This window comes from Microcebus murinus, chromosome 13, assembly GCF_040939455.1.
Source record: "Microcebus murinus isolate Inina chromosome 13, M.murinus_Inina_mat1.0, whole genome shotgun sequence".
In the NCBI taxonomy this organism is placed as follows: Eukaryota; Metazoa; Chordata; class Mammalia; order Primates; family Cheirogaleidae; genus Microcebus; species Microcebus murinus.
In genome coordinates this window covers 24,128,664-24,152,840 of record NC_134116.1, presented here as the reverse complement: position 1 = coordinate 24,152,840, position 24,177 = coordinate 24,128,664, and the positions used below count along the sequence as shown (strand labels likewise).

At 33.9% G+C, this 24,177-nt stretch overlaps 1 protein-coding gene across 1 annotated transcript in view; it reads left to right on the top strand.

The window, feature by feature from the left end:
* GPC5 (glypican 5) overlaps positions 1-24,177 on the top strand; it is a 1,282,273-nt gene that overhangs the window by 424,871 nt on the left and 833,225 nt on the right. Inside the window, exon 6 of the mRNA XM_020290272.2 lies at positions 19,731-19,851. Coding sequence (XP_020145861.2) covers positions 19,731-19,851 — 121 coding nt within the window. The remainder of the gene's footprint in view (positions 1-19,730; positions 19,852-24,177) is intronic.

Genomic DNA, 24,177 nt, shown 5'->3' with positions numbered 1-24,177 from the left:
TGTGTTCAGCAATTTATGTTTCAATTTTTTATCTTATCAAATGACCTAGACATTCAATAAGCATCACTTAATTTAACATAACGAAACTTTATGATTTTAAATTATATAAAAATTTTATTCATACACATTTATCTCATTTACATTCACCTAATGTATTTATCTTTAATAATTATTCCCATGAAATTATACATATGAAAACTGAAATATTAGACAACACTGGTCACCATTTCAAATTATTTTCTGGTGTTGACCATTTTTATAATCTATGAATATCAAAGGTTCATCTAAATAATAACCTTAAATTTATATACATAGGTATTTTGCCAATAACTCAGAAGATACATCTGTTTTTATTAAATCAACAATATTAAATTATTCTTAAGTATCAAAGAGTTATACAAAAATCATTGTATTTTTAGGCTGGGATTATAGTTTTATAACCTTTGTGTCAAACCCTGGCACCTGAAAACATATAACAGAGACAAAAGTAATCCTGTCTGACCAATAAACCTGTCAAACAAATGTATACTGACAATTCTTAAGACATTTCTATTTTCACTTCATCAACAAATTTAAAACTAACTTATTTATCAAACATCTATTTATATTATATAAACTCTAAGGCATTTAGATTAATTGCTATGTATTTTATATGAGCCCTCATTTATCTAAAACAATCTGAACAGAATTCCTTAAAGGATTTCTGGCCAACTATGTGAGATTTGTAACATACAGACACAACATATATTATAATACATGTACATATGTGTAAACATATCTATACTCCATGCATACCCACAAAAAATTTATAGCTCTCATTTTAGAATTGTAGTCAGTAGATAGTAATACAACCATACTAGTTAATAAAAGACAGTTGGAGTCAGATTATATTTCTGACAAAATGTGACCTGTTCATGTGGTTAATTTTTATTTGCCTCAATAGTGAATCTTACGAAGTCTGTACACCAAAATTTTCTGTAAAGCAGTTTGTTTCTTCTTTGTTTGATCTCTTTTTTCCCCTTTCCTCCCTTTTCTCAGTTTTAAATGAGTTTAGGGTTAAATATTCAAATGTTCACATTTTAGCTAGGACTGACTGAATTATTATATATTAAAAAACCAAACCTCCAACAGGCCTTGAAATTTTAGTAACGAATCTGTCCTTGTTTGTAGGTCTTGCTTGTTTGACTAGTCAATGTTGGCAGGAAAACATTTTAGCAGTTTTTTTCTTTGTTTTAATTTCCAGTTTTTTCTGGCCCCTCTTTGGCAAACAAAGCAATTTTTATGTTGGACAGAGATACCTTATTGCTTTGAGATCAATATTTTGAACTATTTGATCTGGCAGCATAACTGTTATAAACACTTATCTAATTCTTTTTCTTTTATTTATTTATTTATTTATTATGAGACAGAGTCTCACTCTGTTGCTCCGGCTAGAGTGCCATGGCATCACCCTAGCTCACAGCAACCTTAAACTCCTGGGCTCAAGCAATCCTCCTGCCTCAGCCTCCTGAGTAGCTGGGACTACAGGCATGTGCCACCATGCCCGGCTAATTTTTTCTATATATTTTTAGTTGGCCAATTAATTTCTTTCTATTTTTAATAGACACGGGGTCTTGCTCTTGCTCAGGCTGGTCTCGAACTCCTGAGTTCAAACAATCCACCCACCTCAGCCTCCCAGAGTGCTAGGATTACAAGCATGAGCCACCGAGTCTGGCCTAATTCTTTTTCTTTTAGAATATCAATCCTTCAATTAACTATTTTATCACCCTAAGCAATTGTTAGTCAGGCAAACTTAAATTTACATTTTCAAAAGGTGTCTAGGTTGTTGGTTTCTGTGCAGCTGTTACAATTTGAAAGTACTTTAAAACTCCTTTTTTTTTTTTTTTAATCTTGGCTGGAATGCCCTAAGCAGTGAATTTTTCCTCAACACCTACAGTAAAGTCAGCAGATTCCAAGTAGGCAGAAAAAAAATAAAAAATAGAGAACTTAGAAGGCTTTACATGTTAACTCTATAGTTTTGTGTAGTCCCTTAATGTGGTACTAAGAAAATCCAAGCTCAGAGAATCCAAATGATCTCTGTGATGACCATTGATCCAGAAATGTGCCCGAGAAAAAGCCATATATCTGGCTCGAGTCCCAGAAAACCTGGCATGCCATAATATTTAAGAACCCTATTCCATTTCTTATTAATCTCTTGAGAGCAAGGAAAATCCTATAAATCCTGTCAGGGAAGGTCAGAAGTTTGGACTAGGGTTTTAGATGGTGGGAACTGCCTTAATGGCTTTTAATTAGATACCTATACCCATCATTTTGGATGTTTATATTTGCTTTAGAAGATTTCCAGAAACAAGAAAGGGAAAAGAGCCAAATCATTTGCAGACATACATAACCAAACCAATTGAAACCAAAATCAGAGTGCTCACAGAAATTTTAACCTAAGTGTGGAGGTCAAACAAAATATTACACTAGATGCACAGAAAAAACAAAAGTAAATCACCAGAAAAGACAAGCCTCCGAGACAGAATGTAAAGTCTACAGAAACCAGAGTACTCAAACCAGAGAGACATTTGTCTGTATATCAGAAAGGACTTGCCAAAAAGGACAAAATGTCTTTTATCATTCCAGGAGGTATTTGAGGTACTTTATAAAGGTAACCTTGTAAGCAAACCAAATCCCAAGCAAAGGAGAAAAAAACAAAAAACTCTCTACCAAAAAAAGAGAGGCTTGGCCTGCAACAGGACTCAGTGGGGCAGAAAAGGCCAGCCATGGAAGCACTGAGCTGAAAGGGCTCAGGTGAGCACAGCACACGGGTTCCAGCCGATTGTTTTCCAGTTCTGATCTTCCTTCAGGTCCCACTTCTGGACATGATTTATGACAACCTAAATAAAAAACAGAGAGAGGCTCTCTAAAATAAAATGATGTCTATTTGGGGATAGAGCATTACAATGGAAATACATGTGCTATAGTAAACTATACATGTGTATCCAGGGAGGTAAAAAAAGTTTTCTTAAAGAAAAATGGAAATTGTTTTGAGGTAAACGTAATTATTTTGAGGTAATATCCTTGAATACAAGGATCTATAACAAGGATAGAAACAGCCCAAGATTGGATAGGCATTTACTGGGCATATGCTTCTGCAGAAATACTTTTTGTGCAAGGTGGTGATGGTCTTTGTGCAATGTTGTGAATTTTGCAGTCTTTTGTGACAGTTCTTATCAGGCGTACATATGTGAGAAACTCCCCTTCATGGCCTTCTCCGGCTCTGTTTGTCAGGTTTTTTATTTTTTTTTAATATAATTATATTTAGTTATATTTTAATTGGGACAACTTTTACAAATGAGAGCAAGTAACCTAGAAGGGATGATCTAGTTTGCGGGTTGTATTAGCTTCCTATGGCTGCCTTGATAAATTACCACACACTGAGTGACTTCAAAATACACAAATGTATTCTACTTCCGTCCTGGAGGTCAGAAGTCTAAAATCAGTATACTAGGACCAAACTTAAAGTGTCATTAGAACCAATCTCCCTCTAATGGCTCTAGGGGCAAATCCATTCTGTGCCTCTTCCAGCTTCTAGCATTCCTGGGCTTGTGGCATCACGACTCCAATCTGCCTCCATGGTCCCACTGCCTTCTCCACATTTTTTTGTTAAAAAAAAAAAAAAAATTGTGTCTCATTCTTTAAGGGATACACAAGATTGTATTCAGGGTCTTCTCAGATAATCCTGGATAATCTCTCCATTTTAAGACCCTTAATTTAATCATCTCTATAAAACTCTTTTTTAAGCTTAGTGCAGTTGATTAGGGAAAGGGTCCAAAGGAATAGCACTTTCCAGACAGAGAGGACAGAGCCTGTAGGCCCTGAGGGACTTGGCAGAAATCATTTAAGGCTGTGGTCCCCAACCCCAAGGCTGCAGACCAGTACCAGTATGTGGCCTGTTAGGACCCAGGCCACACAGCAAGAGGTGAGCAGTGAGCCAGCAAGACAAGCTTCATCTGTATTTACAGCTGCTCCCCACCACTCTCATCACCGCAGGAGTTCTGCCTCCTGTCAGATCAGCAGTGGCATTAGGTTCTCATAGGAGCTCCAACGCTTCTGTACTGTAAACTGCACATGCAAGGGATGTAGGTTGCAAGCTCCTTGTGAGAATCTAATGCCTGGTGATCTGAGGTGGAGCTGAGGTGGTTATTCTAGCCCCGAGGAGCGGCTGCAAATGCAGATGATCATTAGCAAAGAGGTCTGACTGCACAATAAATGCAATGCCCTTGAGTCATCCGCCACCTCCTGTCTGTGGAAAAACTGTCTTTCATGAAATGAGTCCCTGGTGCCAAAAAGGTTAGGGATTGCTGATTTAAGGGACTGCTAGAGGAGAATGTGGGGGGGGAGGGGAGTATAGAGGGTAAAGAAGAAAGCAGCCAAATTTGCCTATAGTTATAGAATCTTTAGGTCATTGGAACCAGAAAATTCCATTTTATTTGGACTCCAGAGGTCTTCAGAAATCCTGCGTATGCATATTTTTCATATGCCAACTCAGGCAAACATGTTTGCAGGGTAATTGAACATTAAGAATACGAAAGTCCCTAGGCACGTGTAGTTCTATGGAAAAAAGTCCAACTGTTTTCTGTATAACTGGGTATAACTGGGTTTGCCAAGAAATAGCTGAAGAATCAATTTTCTCATATATACAAGGGGATGCAAATTAAATTCTGTTATATATGTGTATTGTTGTCTGAGGACTGTTTGATAGTAGGAATTTAGCTGTATCGTAGTTAAGATGAGACATGAAGAGAAGCTTAGCTATTTACCCACCTCCTTCTCTCCCTCCTCCTCCTCCTCCCTCTTCATGAAAACTATGATTTGAAACCTATCAATTTCTATTTTGCATTTCAATAGACCTAAAATAGGATTGTTGGACAGGACTTTAATTTGGAATTGGAGACAAGATTGAAACTGTGTTGTGTTCAAATTCTAATTGTTTTTTGAATACTGATTACTACAGGGTTATTTTCATTAAGAAAAAGTTACTCATAAATCTTTTCAAACTTCAGATCATTTCCTTGGGCCCAGTAACTCAACTTATTTGCTATTGAAAATAGAAGTAAGTATAGGAAGAGAGTGTGTATGTGTGTTTGTGTGTTTATGCATGTGTGTATAAATATATGTTTATGTATATGTGTATATGTGTGTGCATATAAATTTTTATATTCATTTACTTATGTTACTATGCCTGGAATTTAAATATCCCAACTAATTTTTTGGATAAAGCCTAAAAGAAGAGCAGTCAGAAAGGTGTTCATAATAAAAACTATAAAAACCAGCTCTTGACTCATCAATTGGCTCCCATTTCCCATCCAAAAATACATGGACCACCAACCAAGACCATCCAATTCATACAGCATTGATGATGGGCCTTATTTAAAGTCTGAAAATTACATCTGTGAAATCATTTTCTTTATAAATAAAATACAGATTTGCAAACATGAGGAAAGGAAGAAGAAATAATTTAATTAAATATAGGATCAATAAATCTATTAGAAAATATTAACTGTCTATCTGTTAACCTATATCTTACTTTATGACTGCTGTTTCCCCTCTTCTTGGTGTGTGTTTACTGGTAAACTGCTCGCCCACTTGCCTATTGTTCTGTAGTATAGTGGGACAGAACAGTTTTTCAATCCCAATCTCTGCTTTGTGATTTAAGTCATTTTAACTCTAAGATTCTTTTCCTACTGTGCTTCAATATGTTACCCATAGAATATATTCCCTATGAGGGGTAAAATAAAATATCAATTAAAAACAAAAACTTAGACAAATATTAACCATTTGCTCTTCTAATTTCTCAAAGATTAAATTTTTCACCAAGTCAGATAACCAGGATCCAGGAAAATAACATCATGCAGGCAAATTAACGTCACGTTATTTAACATCATGCAGACAGCATTCAATAAAGCATTCTATAAGGAAAGGTCATATGTACTTACATATTTAAAAGTTTTGAAATTGCTATTGGATATTACTTTCATTACATTCTTCATTGTCTGTTACTTAGACTCATAAATTCTGCTTAAGAGTTTAGAAATAGGAAAAAATGGCTGCTGACATAGACATATACTATTTTCATAAACTAATAAGGCCTATTTGAATTCTAGTTTTTGTTTTGGACTTCAATAACAAGAGGCTTAGGGCTCAATTTTAGGCTGAAGGGTAGTGTCTCCTTCCCTAGGTCTCCTTATATAATTGTCACCTCCTTCCCTTCATTATTCTGTCATTTTGCCCTTGTTTTATAGTGTCTGTGCCTTTCATTATAAGCTGTCTCAAAGGCTTTTCTGGAAATACACAGTGCGTAAGTACAAAAGATGAAATAAACATGCTTCTTCATTTTGTTTTAAAAGACGCTTGGGTTGGACTAGATGACCTCTAAGTTCCTTTCCAGCTCTAAATTTATGTTATTGTCACTAAAGACAGACAAAAAAAAAATCTATTAGGCTATAGGCCAAGAAATGAATGCCAGCTACTATATTCCTGCCATAGGTATATTTCTTCTTGAAGGCAGAGTGCTGGATTCAGCAACCTGCTAAGGAGCCTCACCGTCTTATAGTGATAAAACAAGAAAGCTGATTGCTAAAATATAAAATCTCAGTTAAAATATATTTTTACTTGTAAGCATCAACAACAAAATTAGAAAACAGAAGAGCCAAATTGGTTCTTTTGAGGCATTTATATAAATTTGAAGAACTAAGCTGAGCCTAATGAGTATAGCTAATTTAATGAAATTAGTCATATTTGAATATTGTCACAATCTTGCTATCACATCAGCATTAAGTGTAATTAAAATTTATTCTGTATGCCTATGTGAGTCTCCACTGAATAAGCTGTCAACACTTTCATAACAAACTAGCCCTTCATTGCTTCCAGGAAACTTTTAGATTCAGAGCAGGTGGTTGGGCCTCTGCTTCAGAGAAGAGCAAATCATTTTTTCAGCTACCTTTCCTGTTGGTGTCTGTGAATTTAGAACATAGATATTTCCCACAGCATTGTTTGTTTTTGCTAGGAAGTAGAAGTCATTTAAAATATAGGAAATGCTAGATACTGTGTACTGATAATTTCCAAAGCTTATTCAAATAGTTTTCTTAAGGGCAATGGAATTAGAATAAAAACATAAATATTAAAAACAAAGCTATAATTTGAGATGTACTTGTGAAATATAAATATTATTTTATAGTAATAAAATTTTTCTTAGAAAAATAGAATATGATTTTCATGAAGTTCAAGGGAAATTTTGTTTTCATTCATACAGCTTCTGGATTTTTGTCTTTACAATACTCTGTGTAGAAAGTTGCATAAAGTACTGCCTAAATTCGTGTCCTCCGGGAACTTCAGAATGTGACTTTTTTTGGAAATAGAGTTTTTTGCAGATGTAAAGAATTGAGATGAGGTCATCACAGATAAGGATGGCCCCTAAATACTATGTAAGTGTCTTTATGGAGATAAAAAAAAAAAAAAAAAGGGCATACAGACACACAGAGAAGAAAGTCACATGAAGACAAAGGTAGATATTGATATTGGAGTGACAAAGTTACAAATCTAAGATGCCAAAATTGCTGGAAGCCACCAGAAGATAGAAAGAGGCACAAGAGAATTCTTCCCAAGGGTCGTCAATGGGAGTTTGTCCTGTCGACACCTTAATTTCAGATGTCTAGGCTTCAGAACTATGGGAGAATTTATTTATGTCCTCTTAAGCAGGTTTGTGGTAATTTGTTATCGTGGCCCTAGGGGAAAAGTAGTATGCTGCATAACTCAGAAGTTCATTGTGATTTTATTATTTTATGTATTGGTAGGAAGTACCTGAGTGTTTCATCTTCATGGTATGTTTGTAATCTTAGAATTATTATATCTTGCAACTAAATTTAAAGTATGTTTTGATGCAGTCAGTAGGTTTTTATGTGAAATTTAATTAATGCTATGTTAATTACATTTGAAAAAATGCAAAAAGGCTACAAAAGATTCTAGGACTTTCAGGATTTTGTAATGTTTCTAATAAAAAGTTGGTTAAATGAGATTTATACCCTAAATCATTTTGATGTATTCGTTGGATCAAAATAGTATATAATTTTTAGTACTCAGGTTATAGTTATCCTCTAAATGACATTTTACTTGTATATACTGGTATCAAACAGTGAAGAGAGACAGGAAATCAGTGTAAAGTGGTGATTATCAATCATCATAAATCAATGAAAGATAACCTTGATCTTACTGGAAAGATAGAAATGTGTGGCTAGAAAATGCATGTTAGTGTAACATTTCAACACTCATATAGCAGTATATGTGATTGCTTAGAGTTAGAATTGATCATTTTAAATCTGGATGGTCATTTTAACTCAAATAAGGGCAATTATAAAATAAAATTTGTCACTTGCTTTAAATTTTTAAGTAAAAATTTAAAACCATGAATGTAGAGCTTTAACTATAATAAAAATATTTATCCTTTCTTGGTGAGATTGGGAAAGGAGAGTTAGGAGAAAGTTAAGGAAAGTACTATTGTTTACATAAGGGAAAATTCATTTATAATGCTTTTTTACTTGGTAATCAATGTTTTTTTGAAATGACAGCTTTCTAAAAACTACTGATTCTGCATGTGAGGTCACTAGTTTTTCATGTGGAAATGTCATCTTTGAAGTTCATACAGCTGTGTATCTTGTGAAATGTCATGAAACTGCTTACCTGTGGTTCACTTGGCTAAATTGGCATTCGTGGACATGTGCTTTGCCAAATGAACAGTTAAGGTGAAGAGTGATTAATATCCATTCTTTAATGAGTTTTGGTTTCCAAGTCTTTCTAAACATGCTCTTATTCAATTTATTGTGATGATATGGTAAAAATTTCTTGTGGTTGATATACAAACCATGACATTGCCTTATTAAAATAATATTGATGACAGTTATCCATAAGATATCACAAAATATGGTATTCTCAATAGATAATTAGTTATGTATAAATAACAATTAAGATCATAATGTCTTTATTCTATTTATTTTGACTTTAGTTTCAAGTTTAGAGGCATAGGTTTCAAATTTAGCATAGGTTTCAAATTTAAACCAATTTACCATAGGTTTTCAAATCATGTAAATGATAGACATTAACCTACGAATAGTTCTGTGGTTCAACAATTGAAGTGAGATAGTCAAATCACAAAAGGTTTGATCATTTTGAATTGATTCTACAAATGTCTCCATTGTCTAAATCCTTTGTAAGCCTCTTACCTACTTATTCCTATAAGAGTTATTCCCATAAACCTGGCACATATAAAATTATTCACATGACTCTTCTCTGTTCTGAGATTTAAAAGATTAGGACTTTCAACATAGAGGAAAAGGTCTATATGGTTGCTGAATATGCACAAAGCAACACACAGATATGGTATCTGTGTCATGCACATATTTGAAGAAAACTTGCAAAAGCCAAATCTCCAGTACTCACATTTACTACCAGAACCAGGAAAGGAGGCCTAGAAATAGTTTGAAAGGAAAATGCGTTCTTGCAGACAGGGCTCATTGATGAATACCTACAACATTCTTCCCAGACTTCCTTCAAATCCAAGATAGTAACATGTTTACCAGAGCCAAAGATAAAACCAGTATTTTATCTCTGAGAAATCAAGAGACTCAGGACTCTGTAAATGGAAGGAATTTTATTATTCAAGTACATAATCAAGTCATACAAAAAAGTAATAAATGAACAAAAATAATCGAATAGAAATAGCAATCATAACATGGTCCCCATTTTCAATCTTTAACCTCTAATAGATAACCTAGAGAAAACCCTAATCATTCTCCTCATCTGGTATCAATTATTTCTTCTTATATCCTGTCTCAGTGAAATTATCAAAGATTTCTAAGAAAGACGTCTTTAACTGATTTATAATGAATTCCAGGGTCAGATTCCAGGTGTTCCCCCCTTAAAATTATATAAGTGCACATCAAAATACTATACTTTTGGTGTGTCTCTGAACCAAATTCTATTGTATTCTAAATAAAGTAAAATTTACTTCAGCCAATAGGGCATGGCATCATTTCAAATAGGAAATGTTGGTAAAGTCAGAAGAAATGACTTCCTACTGACATACCAAATATAGATTTATTAGCACTTCCTGTAAATGTTTTATATGTTCAACACAGAGAGAAATGAAATCTTGTTAATCATCATTTTAATACATTTTTTTAGAATGTAAATATATCAGTGCTTGCCTTTTTTCCTTGTTAATGAAAAACAAGGAGTGCTTGGGGAGCGAGTATTCCTGTTTAACTGCTGTCATCCATTACCAGCTCTGCTTAGAAGAAATAAGCACAGATGGTGGGTCTATTACTTCTTGAACAAAAAAATTGCCTCTCTCTCTCTCTTTTGTGTTTTGTTCCCTCCTTCTCATTGAAATGTGAACAATTTTTCAAGTCAAGGAACTTTTGTAGGAATCCTTGAAATGTTTTATTCCACTACTTGTAAATTTAGGGAAAAAAAGGAATAATTACTGATTTATTAAAATTTCTTAAGTAAAACAAATAAAAAGTCTTTGTTAAAAAAAACAATTATTTAATTTAGAAACCATGTTTTCTTGCATGCAAATTAAAGTCTTCAGGGAGTAAGTTTTTATATCAAAGTAGGATCCTAAAGTACTTATTTAGTGATTGAGAGAACCATTTAGTTGACATTAAAAATACATATGTGGATCTTTCATTTATACAATGGTTTAATGAAAATTTGTCTGTTGTAAACATATTAAGAAACATAAGGAGTTTTTATATAAATGTTTTACTTGGACTGACAATACATACATATAGTAACATCCTAAATCTTACCTGTATAGCTCAATACTTATGTTTTTTTTTAACAAAATGAACACATGTGTAACCTAGATGCAAATCAAGAAACTCGATATTGCTCCTTATTCTAGACATTACCTCCTAGGGTAGCACTTATGGTGATTTGGAATATAATTGATTAGGTTTTGAAATTTTAATACATGAAATCATAGAATATGTATTGTATCTTGCTTCTTTCATTCAATATTTAGTTTATAAGATTTGTCAACCTCTTTGAGTATAGTTCTAATTCATTCATGCACATAGCTGTATGTTATTTCATTATATATCTACTGCTATTTATTTGTCCATGCTAATGTTCGTGGACATTTGGGTTTTGTCCAATTGGGGTTAATAATCCTGAGCATTCTTGTACCTGTCTTTTGGTAAACAATGCTGGATATATACGTGATATCATGGGATATGTTTAGCTTTAGCATACATGTCAAATAGTCATTTATATCAATTTACATCCCTATCCACAATGAAAGATAGTTCCAACTGCACCACATTTTTGTTAATACTTGGTATCATCTGTCTTTATCATTTAAACCATTAAGGTTTATATATAGCACTATTGCATTGTGATTCTTCTTAATCTTATGAAAATAGAAAAGAATAACTGATTTTATTGAATTTATTTCATTTGAAGTATTTTAAATATTCTGCATTGCACTATTTTTCCTTATTTAAATGATACATAAGAAAAGTGATCCTGACATATTCAATAATGTAGCTTGGTATAAGATTCTTGATTAATTATAATTCTGATGAATTTTATCTAACTGTATTATTAAACTGTATTGTTTTTATTAAACTATATTATTAACTATGATAATTAAGAACAAAAACAAAAGGTAAGCAATCCCTCATGTTAACATGAAACAACATTCCTGCCTCTTAAAAGAAAGTTTTCTGTTCTGTAATAAATCAAAATGTGAACCAATTAATAGCATAATTGAAATGAAGAGATGTTTTGGTTTCCATTGCCTGCATTCTTGTTTCCAGAGAAATGGGAAATCACATGGCAAACTTGCAGTCTGCTAGTTTCTTCTCCCCTGAATACAACCTTTATGTCACTTTTTAGCTGGATACCTGTAACTGTTTGTGGAGATCTGGGAAAAACAATCGTACCTCCTTTCTTAATTGTAAACAGTGAAGACTTTGAAAAGGTTGTAATTAGGGCAAAAAAATGACATTTTGCACCAAGCTAATTGTATTTGTACTTTAGTTAGTTTCAGTTTTCATTAAGTGATTGTATTTTGGAACTCACATTCCCTGGGGTTAAATCCTTGCTCCACACTTTATGAATGGTGTTGCCTTGGAAAAGTCATACTATATGGTGAGTTAGTCTGGGTCCTTCAAGAGGCAGATGTTGAAAAGAGATTAAACACAAGAGAATTTTTTTTAAAGGAAACCCCTATAAGAGAAAAAGAGAGGAAGCCAAATACAGGTGGAAAAACTGTAGCTGTGAGGAAAGTCTAACCCAGAGTGAAGGAGAGAGGTATGGATGGTTGATTGAAAGCATTTGAAAATGATGTACAGTCTAAGGAATGTTAAGTAAGGGCTTCAGGGAACCTTGAGCCAAAATTGGCCATTGGAGGAGCCTTATGTCTCCCAGTGATGTACCTGCTTTAACAATTCCACTGCATTCAGTCATTGACTAGAGGGCAGGTGCAGAAATAGATTTTAGAGTGATGCAGCAAGTGACCTTTGCCAATTAAGCTTCCTGTACTTTTAGGTCTATGAGGCATGCACTCATGCTCACCAAGATGATTATCATGAAGATGAATTGACAAACTCCAAATAGGGTAAAGCAAGTACTGAATCATAGTTATGCATTTATCCATTTATTTATTAATATTATTCATCACCATTATTAATATTTAATACAGTAATAAATGAGCCACATATGAAATCTACTCGGGATATTGAGAGAGTGATGAATAATATAGTGGTGCTACAGAAGATTTAAGACATGTTTACCATATATCCATTATTTGATTTTTCCAAAATAAAGAAGGTTATTACATATTAACAACATAAATATCTATTGATTTGGAACTTTTTGATAAAATCCATTCTCAGTAGAATTAAGTTATATCCCATAGTGGTTTTGATTTGCATTTCCCTTGTGATTAGAGATGATCTGCATTTTTTTCATGTTTGTTGGCCATTAGTTCTGTCTTCTTTTGAAAAGTTTCTGTTCATGTCATTGCCCACTTTTTAATGGGGTTGACTTTTTTTGCTGATTTTCCTGAATTCTATATAAATTCTAGTTATCAGCCCTTTATCAGATGTGTAGCATGCAAATATTTGCATGCAAAAACCTACCATTCTGTAGGTTGTCTGTTTGCTCTCGTGACAGTTTCCTTGGCTATCTAGAAGCTTTTTAATTTGATAAGGTCCAATTTATTTATTTTTGTTGTTGCTGTGATTGTTTTTGAGGTCTTCTTCATAAATTCTTTGCCTAGGCCAATGTCTAGAAGAGTTTTTCCAAAATTTTCTGTTAAAATTCTTATAGTTTCATGCCTTAGGTTTAAGTATGCTATCCACGATGAGTTGATTTTTGCAAGGGGTGAGAGGTTGGGATCCTGTTTCTGTCTTCTACATGTAGCTATCCAATTGTCCTAGCACCAATTATGGAATAAGGATTCTTTTCCCAGTGTATGTTTTTTGTTTTTGTCAAACGTAAGATGGCAATATGAGGATGGTTTTATACCTGGGTTTTAGTAGTGTTCCATTGGTCTATATCTCTGTTCTTGGGCAAGTTCCATGCTGTTTTGGTTACTATAGCCTTATAGGATAGCTTTAAGTCTGGTAAACTGATGCCTCTCAATTTGCACTTTTTGATTAAGATTGCTTTTTCTATACAGGGTCTTCAGGTTCCATATGAAGCATAGAATTATTATTATTATTATTATTATTTTGAGACAGAGTCTCGCTTTGTTGCCTAGGCTAGAGTGAGTGCCATGGCGTCATCCTAGCTCACAGCAACCTCAAACTCCTGGGCTCAAGCGATCCTTCTGTCTCAGCCTCCCAAGTAGCTGGGATTACAGGCATGTGCCACCATGTCCGGCTAATTTTTTCTATATATATATTAGTTGGCCTATTAGTTTCTTTCTTTTTATAGTAGAGACGGGGTCTCACTCTTGCTCAGGCTGGTTTCGAACTCCCGACCTCGAGCAATCCGCCTGCCTCGGCCTCCCAGAGAGCTAGGATTAGAGGCGTGAGCCACCGCGCCCGGCCAGAATTATTTTTTGATCTGCAAAAAATGATGTTGATATTTTAACACATTTCATACTGCTCACAAGTTTTCTCGTTTTTCATGTGCCATCTGTTATGGACCTTAGATGTCAACACGCTGTCTTGAAATTTCTTTGTGTTTCTGACTGCAGCACAAAAACTCCAAAATTTTCACCAAATTTTTGGGGTGATCTCAAGTAAAATATAGGTTTTATAGCATAAGTGGGAGGCAATCTGCATCGAATGAAGCAATCTCATTGGTGGAAACCATTCAGGTAAATCTACGAAAACCTATATAATTGCATGAACCCATAAAGCAGTTATGGGTTACATTATATTTTGGTCATTCAAATAGTCTTCATCTTCAAGTTCCTGGCACTTTTAGAAATTCCCTCTTTCAGAAAAAGGAAGGAAACCAATGAAACTGATACACTTCCGGAAGTATTTAACGATAATCTATCAGATATTCTTAGTGAGATCGAAGATGGGGATAACTGTTTTGATGATTCTGGAGACAATTCTACTGATTCTGATACTGACAGTGAAATTATTAGACCTGTAAAGAAGCGTAAGGTGGTGGTGCTTTCAAATGATTCTGACACTGACAAAGGTACTGATAATTTTTGGTCTGAAATTGACACACCACCATGCTTTCAAATGTTTGAAAGTCATGCTGGGGTCACTACATTTCTGTCTCAGTGTGACTCTGTGCCCTTGGTGACCAATCTCTCTTTTGGTGATGAATTATTTGAGATGTTGTGCAAAGAGGTGTCCAACTATCATGATCAAACTGCAGTGAAACGCAAAACACCATCTAGAACCCTAAAGTGGTCTCCAGTTACACAGAAGGACATCAAGAAATTCCTTGGCCTAATTGTCCTGATGGGTCAAACAAGAAAAGATAGCTTGAAAGACTATTGGTCAACAGATCCTTTGGTATGTACCCCTATATTTCCACAGACAATGAGTTGTCATAGATTTGAACCAATATGGACATTCTGGCATTTCAATGATAACGCCAAAATGGACAGTCACTTGGGGAGACTTTTCAAGATCCAACCTGTGCTGGATTATTTCCTGCATAAATTTCAAACAATATACAAACCAAAGCAACAGTCGTCTTTGGATGAGGGAATGATTCCATGGAGAGGACATTTAAAATTTCGCCCATACAACCCAGTGAATATAACAAAATATGGTTTACTTGTTCGGATGGTGTGTGAGAGTGAAACCGGCTATATCTGCAATATGGAGATATACACTGCTGAAAGAAACAAATTGCAAGAAACTGTTCTTTCAGTCCTTGGAAATTATCTTGGCATATGGCACCATATGTACCAGGATAATTATTACAATACTACATCTACTGCTGAATTGCTGCTACAGAACAAAACTAGAGTCTGTGGGACTATTAGGGGGAGTAGAGGTTTACCACCAAATTTGCAAATGAGAACATCAAGAATGAAGAAAGGTGATATAATATTTTCCAGAAAATGCGATATTCTTCTCTTAGCATGGAAAGACAAGCGGGTTGTCCAAATGATATCGAGGATCCATGACACTCTGTCTCGACAACAAGAAAAAATAATAGAAAAGCAGGAGAGAATATTGTAAAACCTACCTGCATCAAGGAATACAATGCCCACATGAAAGGCATTGACTGTGTGGATCAATTCATTTCATGTTGTTACATTCTAAGAAAAACAACGAAATGGACAAAAAAAGGAGTTATGTACCTTATAAATGATGGACTTTTCAATTCATTTAGAGTGTACAACATCCTCAATCCACAAGCAAAAATGAAGTATAAACAGTTTCTGCTATAGATGGTGAGAGACTGGATAATGGATGACAATAATGAAGGATCTCCAGAACCAGAGACAAATCTGTCCAGCCCTTCCTCTGGGGGTGCAAGGAGAGCACCTCGTAAAGATCCACCCAAAAGGTTGTCAGGTGATATGAAGCAGCATGAACCTACATGTATTCCAGCGAGTGGAAAGAAAAAATTTCCTACGACAGCCTGCAGAGTTTGTGCCGCCCATGGAAAAAGGAGTGAATCTAGATACTTATGTAAATTTTGTTTCGTCCCTCTTCATAGAGGAAAATGTTTTATGCAGTACCATACGTTAAAAAAGTACTAGGAACTTTAATTGTTTAATTAGTTGTTTAATTGCTTTTGTAAATAAAAATGTTATAATTATTGAAAAACAACACTTAAAGTGAATTATGATCTGTAGTTATGATGATTTAAATAATGTGCAGTTTGCCCAAAAATGTGCAGTCCCTGGCATTTGTCTTAGAGATTTCTATGCGGTACGTAATGCGTTTTAATAGGGATTGCATTGAATCTGTAGATAATGGGGGTAGAAAAGACATTTTAACAACGTTGTTTCTGCCGACCCATGAGCATGGTATTGTTTTTGCATCTGTTTACGTCCTCTGCTCTTTCCTTCCACAGTGCTTCCTGGTTCTCCTGTAGAGGTCTTTGACCTCCTTAGTTAAATACATTCCTAGGTATTTTATTTTCTTTGTTTCTATTATGAAGGGTATTTAGTCTTTCATTTGGTTCTCAGTTTGACTGTTGTTGGCATACGGAATACTACTGATTTGTATACATTAATTTTGTAACCTGAGACTTTACTGAATTTATTTATTGATTCCAGGAGTCACTTGGCAGAATCTTGGAAGTTTTCTAGATGTAAGATCATATCATCAGCAAAGAGCAATTGTCTGACCTCCTCTGTCTCCATTTGGATGCCCTTCATTTCCTTCTCTTTTCTGATTGCTCTGGTTGGACTTCCAGCACTATGGAAGTGGTGATACAGGGCAACCTTGTCTGGTTCCAATTATAAGTGGAAATGCTTTCAATATTTCCCCATTCAGTATGATATTATCTGTGGGTTTTTTGGATATGGCTTTTTATCATTTTCAGGTACGTCCCATCTATGCTTATTTTGTTAGATATGTTATCATAATAGGGTGCTGAATTTTGTCAAATGCTTTTTCTGCATATATTGAGAAGATCATATGGTCTTTGTTTTTACTTCTATTTATGTGGTGAATTACATTTATATATTTGTGTATGTTGAAACATCCCTGCATCTATGAGATGAAGCCCATTTGGTCATGATGGATTATTTTTTGGCATGGATGCGGATGGATGGGAACACTTATACACTGCTGGTGGGACTGCAAACTAGTGCATCCTCTATGAAAAGTAATATGGAGATACCTCAAAGAACTAAAAGTAGAACTACCATTTGATCCAGCAATCCCACTACTGGGTATTTACCCAAAGGAACGAAAGACATTCTATAAAAAAGACATCTGCACTTGAATGTTCAATGTGGCACAATTCACAATTGCAAAGATGTGGAAACAACCCAAGATCCCATCAATACATGAGTGTTTTAATAAAATGTGATATAGGTATACCATGGAGTACTGCTCAGCCATAAAAAAAAATAATAATAATGCTTTATTTTCCTTTGTACTATCCTGGATGGAGCTGGAGCCCATTCTTTTTGTGACACTTCTAAGTGAAGTATCACAAGAATGGCAAAACAAGCACCACATATACTCACCATTAAATTGGTACTAATTGATCAACACTTATGTGCACATATGGAAGTAGCATTCATAGGTTGTCAGGCAGGTGGCAGGGGGAAGAAGAGATGGGTAAATTCATACCTAATGGATATGGTGTGCGATGTCTGTGGGTTGGGCATGCCTGTAGCTCTCATTTGGGCTGTGCAAAGGCAATATATGTAACCAAAGTGTTTGTACACCTGTAATGTAGTGAAATAAGAATAAATAAATAACAATTTAAGTATCACTGTTTTTCTTTCGCTATGTGTTATTGGTGTATAATGCCAAATCACTAATGGATACTGGAATACCTAACTTTAAACCCCTCTATGCCTGTACAAAAAAGTGTACTGAAAGTTGTTTTAAAAATCAAAAGATTTAGTAATATTACTATTTTTATCATGTTCAATTGATATTATCAACACCATAGAGTTCCATCATTTATTATTATTTGAAGGACCTAATTAGGAATTGTTTGATCCACTATTTAAAATTGGTCATTGGAAGTATATAATCTTGGGAAGAACTGGATATTCCTTGAAACTCTTTTATATGGCCATATTCTTAACAATGGAATCTTCTTTTATTTTTTTTAAAGATTTTCCATTATTGTAGAAAATTCAGAAGATGTTTGTGAATAGTTGTGATACTCTGCTCAAATATAGCAGAGGAAAATTACATTAAAATCATGTGAATCTCCTTGCTAGAAATTATTATGATATTTAATGTAAGCAAACAAATTACTTAGAGGAGTCTAACATAGAGGACAAAATTTTTAGGATGTGGCCCTCTATCTCTTACTTTCTGACATTTTTACTCTTTACTTTGTAAATAGAGGCCTAGTTATCTTTCCCTGTATTTATTGTCCACATGCCTTTGCCACTTCCCCTACTGGGATGTCATCCTTTGCCCTGGAATTCTCATTTACCACACTATTGAAAACCTATGCTTACCTTAATAACTCCAGGACTACCTCAAGTTATAATTTCCCTGTTATCTTTTCTCTAGTGTTTGAGTCCAAAGGGAGTTCTCCAGATTCTAAGTGTCTACTACCTGGGTTATCCTTACCTCATACTTGGCATATACAATTCCATCTAGCTACTTTCATAGCTACACTGTACTTTCCTTATATTGCTGAAATTTATTAAATCTTTTAAAAAAATAGTAAAATGTAATCAGTGAATATACAAATGAATGAGTTCATTGATATATTATATTCCCAGGTAGAAAATGAGCATTTTGAGGACAAGAATGGAGTCTTACACCTTCTTATAATCCTAGTCACCTAGTATAGGACTTTGAATATATTATGTACCCAATACATCTTTGAGAAGGATGGACTTAAATATTTTTTATGAATTCTAAGTCAACATTATACAATTTTCATTTGGAGAAGTTTGTGAGCTTTCAAATGGTGTTCAACAGCTGTGAAATCACCCTTTTGCATACAACATGATTTACTAGATCTTTATTTAGGTGAACTTTGATGAAAGTAGATTGTTCTCTTTACTTACAAAAGATTTTGAATATTTTAGTTATTTTTAAAGTTAATGATTTTAATGTGTTGTCATTTATGTTTATGATTTTGACATGGGCAGTTAAAAATATGTATTTTAAAAATATATGTGTATATTTCTTTCGTTAGCCTAATATTTAAAAAATTATATTGAGGCTTATTGACATACTACATAAATAAATTGACCAAGAAAATGTGTATGCACACATATGTGTAATTCAGCAAGAATTGGGAACAAAATGAGATATATATTAACTCTTTCTAGCACATTGGTAAAGAGTAGCAAAAGTAATTTTTGGTTGGGTACTTTGAAAGAAAAACATTATTTTTAGAATAGTCTATAGTTATATGATAAGCATTTTACCTGGGAAAACACTGCAGCTGTGCCATTTTATGGATCAAGAAAAAAAATACATTGGTGTATGCTCTCAAAGGAGGAAATTCTGAGCTCAAATCTGTTCAAGTAATTGTGGCAGATAATATTCTGAGCAGGTTACTAAGTCATATTTCACTTTTCACTTTGTTAGCTATACCCAGCGTGTAGTTGGAAATGAAATCAAAGCCCAATCTGGAAATCCTGAAGTCAAAGTCAGAGGAACTGACCCTGTGATAAATCAGATTATTGATAAACTGAAACATGTTATTCAGGTGAGTACTGATCCTATATTTGTTGGCATATTCATTAATAAATAAGTGGTTACTTTCCATTCTACTTGATAAATTTGTTAATCCTATCAATAATCCTACCTAAAATTGAGTATTGTTATAAATTATTTGTATGTAGAGTTTTGGAAGTAGTTAGTTAAATGATTTTTATATAGAGTCAATGTGTGTCAGAGAGGTATTTTAATGGTGGGCAATATGTATCTTTGAAAAGCAAACTATAGCCTTGGCCTTTCAAAAATATGAATCTCGGGATATGTTTCATCTTCAATGAATAATTTTTAACATGGGAACTATAATGATCATTAAAGAAAACACAAATCAGAGCATAGAAGATGCCAGAGTTATCCAGGTTTCTTTGAACCTCACTATGAAGGTTTTTGCTGCATTTTCCATAAAAGTTAAGAAATAGATGAATAATTTGCATTTTCAGTATTTATTTCATATATCACATTTTACATATTGTCTTATAAACTTTCTAGTGGTTTATAAAATATTCCTGTTTTCTATTTAATTACATTATTTAATCAAGTGGGTATATACTGCTGTTTTTAGCACTTGGCATATGAAGCATTATGATATCTATCAGAAAATATTTCATTGAAATATTATCTTAATTTGAACAAAATATTGTGTTGCATGCTGTGAATACTACTCTCCAGTCTGCATCTATTGGTTTTTGGAAAAAGAAGGACTACTTATGCTAGTTATTGGTTGCTTTACAACAATTTATATGTGTATATATTTTTACTTTTTTCTAAGCAAAACTTTGTATGGATAGTTGATACTTATTTCTAGTGTTGTGTGTCAGAAACAATACCTAAATGGTAATGGAGTTTTAATATATACAAAATATTCTAGAAGTGTGTGGTTCTCATAAATAAGGCCAAAATTATGATTTTGCAGGGCCACTTCTTAGGTTTCCATTTTACCAGGGTCTCTATATCTCAAGGGAAGGATACGTAAGAAGGACATGGGGGCTGGTGTCCAAAACCAAAGATTTCTCCCTTCCAGGAGGCAATAATGACTACTTTGCTTATTAATATATTGGTGTATTGGGAAAATGCAGAACCAAAAATAAGTTCTACTGAGAAAAGTATAACAGAAAAGTAGTATCATGACTACTGGTGAATTAAACTTCACAACCTCTAGTGAGTTGGTCCAGGTGGCACCTCACAGAATAATCTACCATAGTATGATATGTACATCCAGATTATTTGAAAACTCTAGTGCACAATTAATGATAAAACCAGAATAGCTTTAGTATTAATCAGCTCCTCTTGTTGAGACACAGAAAAATCTTAGTGGTATCCACACTGCAATGAGCATTCCCCAGGGAGTGCGGGAAGGGAAAAGAGAACTTCAGTGCATTCTCTCTCATTCTTTTATATATTTTTTGGTTGTAAGAAGGTATAAAAATATATAATATATTAGTGCAATAGCCTATGTATATAGTTTATAAATACCTAAATATAAATACCAAGTAGCCATGTATTCAAACTGTTTTTATGGGATATATACATGATGAAAAGAGAATGGAAACCCTATTATAGATAATAAGGATGGAGCTGCTATATAAGAAAGAAGTGTACAGTTGTAGGAAAACATAGAAATACAAAGAAATACATAGATATCCAAAATGTAAAGGCTTATATTTTTTAAAAAACTAAAAGCAAACTTTAGGAGAAAGGGTCACTGATTTGTTGCCCATTCTGAAAAAAATTTAAAAAGTAGAGATTATAAGGAAAATTTGTTAAATGCCTATCTAGGGGCACTGGCAATTCATCCAATTTTTAGAAAAATAACCCCCAACTATCTCTACTTACTATCTAAGTATTCCTCTCTAATTTTACTCCACCTAAGTAGGAAGAAAGGGAACGAGTGAGGGAGGAATTTTCGAAGTTCCTAATATATACCAACTCCTGAACTGTCCTAGGAAAGTCACCAAGGTCAAGACCAGCAGCCTGTTGGTCTCCATGTTGTTTGCATATTTATGTGAATATTAAGTTGTTAGTACAACCAGACTGTTTGTAACCTAACAATTTAAGATGGAAAGCCCAACTGAGAGCAATATGTGCATATTTTCCTAAATAAAGCAAAGCAAAAACTGAAACAAAACAAAAACTTTCCTCCTCTTCTTGTTTCATATGTTTCAAATACATGGCCTTTTCAGGGTGGCAGGAGGAAATCATACTACTTTTCTTTTTTAGTTCCTATGTTAAATTGAGTCCCATTCTTTCATCTTTCTAAGAGTGTGCAGATCTGCAATTATTCATGCTTAAGTTTCATTCTGGGGTTACAAGAGAATATCAAATACAATGTTACCTTTGAGGTCTATCTTTTTAAAGTCTACTAGGAAGATATGATTGAAATTTAGATTTCTATAAAGGGTGGCATAAAGTCATATCTCATACAAGTGTCACTAAAATATTCAACTTTAATGTCTAAGAACATGCTCTTTCACAATCCATCCCTCCTGGAGATGAAGATAAAGTTTTTATTTTGCCAGACTCCTGACTACTGATAATATGCAAGGGATGTTAACAGGATCCACCAACATTAGATGTGAAAAGATTAAGAAAATTGTCTTCTGTAAATGAGAATTTATTAATTTGGGAGTGGTGTGGGCAAGGGACGAAGTGGACTTAGGAATGTATTTCAAAATCTTATCTGTAGATTTAGAAGACTACTTCTCAGTGTTTGAATAAAATTTAGTTAATTTTTTATTGTAATGGATATTAAATGAATTTCTTAACTTTGTACTATGAAAAATTACATCTCTCACCATATGGATAAACAAATGTTCCATTTGTCCATTTTTACCCATATATAACTATATGGAGGTATGTCAGCCATAATTATTATAATAGCAACAATGGCTTCCATAAATCAGTTCAAAAATATCATTTTTGTCCTGCCAGTGATCTGAACCTCATTTTCTACCCTGAAACCTCTGCAATTAGATTCACTAAATAAGTAGATAGAGATTTTACTTTGAAAAATGCCACTCTTTAATGTCTTAATAATTAATTTATTCAAAATATTCAACAAGTGCTTATTGAGTTTCTGGTTCTGTGCAGGGACTGAGGTTAAAGTGGTGAACAAAGCAGACAAAATGATGCTTTCGTGGAATTTACAGTATAAACAAAAATAAATGAACAAACAAATAAAACTAACTGTAGCTAACAAATGCTATACACAAAAACCAAACAGTATGAGGTAGGAAAAGATACTTAGGAAGAGAGTGCTGGCAGAGGCCACTAAAAGGGGCGTGATTGGGTTGGTATTAAATAGGGAGAAAGAAGAAAGGAGTCATAGAAAAACCTGTGAGAACTGTGTCTGGGGCAGAAAGAATAATTGCAAAGGGCCTGTGGCAGGAACAAGTTTATTTTATTTGGAGAACAGAAAAGCATGTGGCTAAAATAGAGTGAGTAGAGGGGAGAGATAAACTTAAATCATATTTTGGGGAGTATGGTAGTCTCCAGTGAAGAGCTTATATTTCATCCAGAGTGGAATAGAAAGCCATTGAAAAAATGTAGGCATAATACAATTTAATTTAGATTTTATATGGATTCTTTTGACTTCACTATGGAAAATGGACCCTGGGGTGCAAAAATGGAAGAAGAAAGTAATACAGGTAGAAGACGATCATGCTTGGAACTAAAACAAAATTAGGATTATAGAGTACATCTGGTTTCATACTTGAACCACTCACCTAATAACACATAACAAATACATTTCCATAGCATTAAGTATTCTGCCATATGGTTGTTAGTGCTTGCATATTATTCCATCATAAGGAAGGATTATAATTTTATTTAATACAATCACCTAAAATTGAATATTTAAGTCATTGCCAGTTTTTCATGATAATAAAGACTGCTGATAGAAATATCAATAGACATAAAATGTTTCTGGCATTTTTTTCCTTGTGATACATTCTAGATGTTATAACCAACAATATGTTCATTAATAATTGTAAGTATTTTGATGAAATTGCCAAATTTTTCTTGAGGAAAATTATAGCCATTTCTTCCTGAAGCAAATGGAAATTTGTCAGCTTTCCCTGAAGTTAAGGGTGTGGGTGGGAGTTGGTAGTCATCAGGAGAAATTGTGTTATGGAGGAACATCATTCTAGAGACCAAAGTAGAAATCCTCTAGGAATGATAGCCTAAGCTTATTGTTGCTTGCGGTACTTCAAGGATGGCCAAAAGAAATATTTCAGTCAGAAGACAATTTATAAAAATTTCAAGGTTTCCTAGAGAGAGGTCATAACATAATCTAAATTTTGTTTCATCATTTAGGACAAAT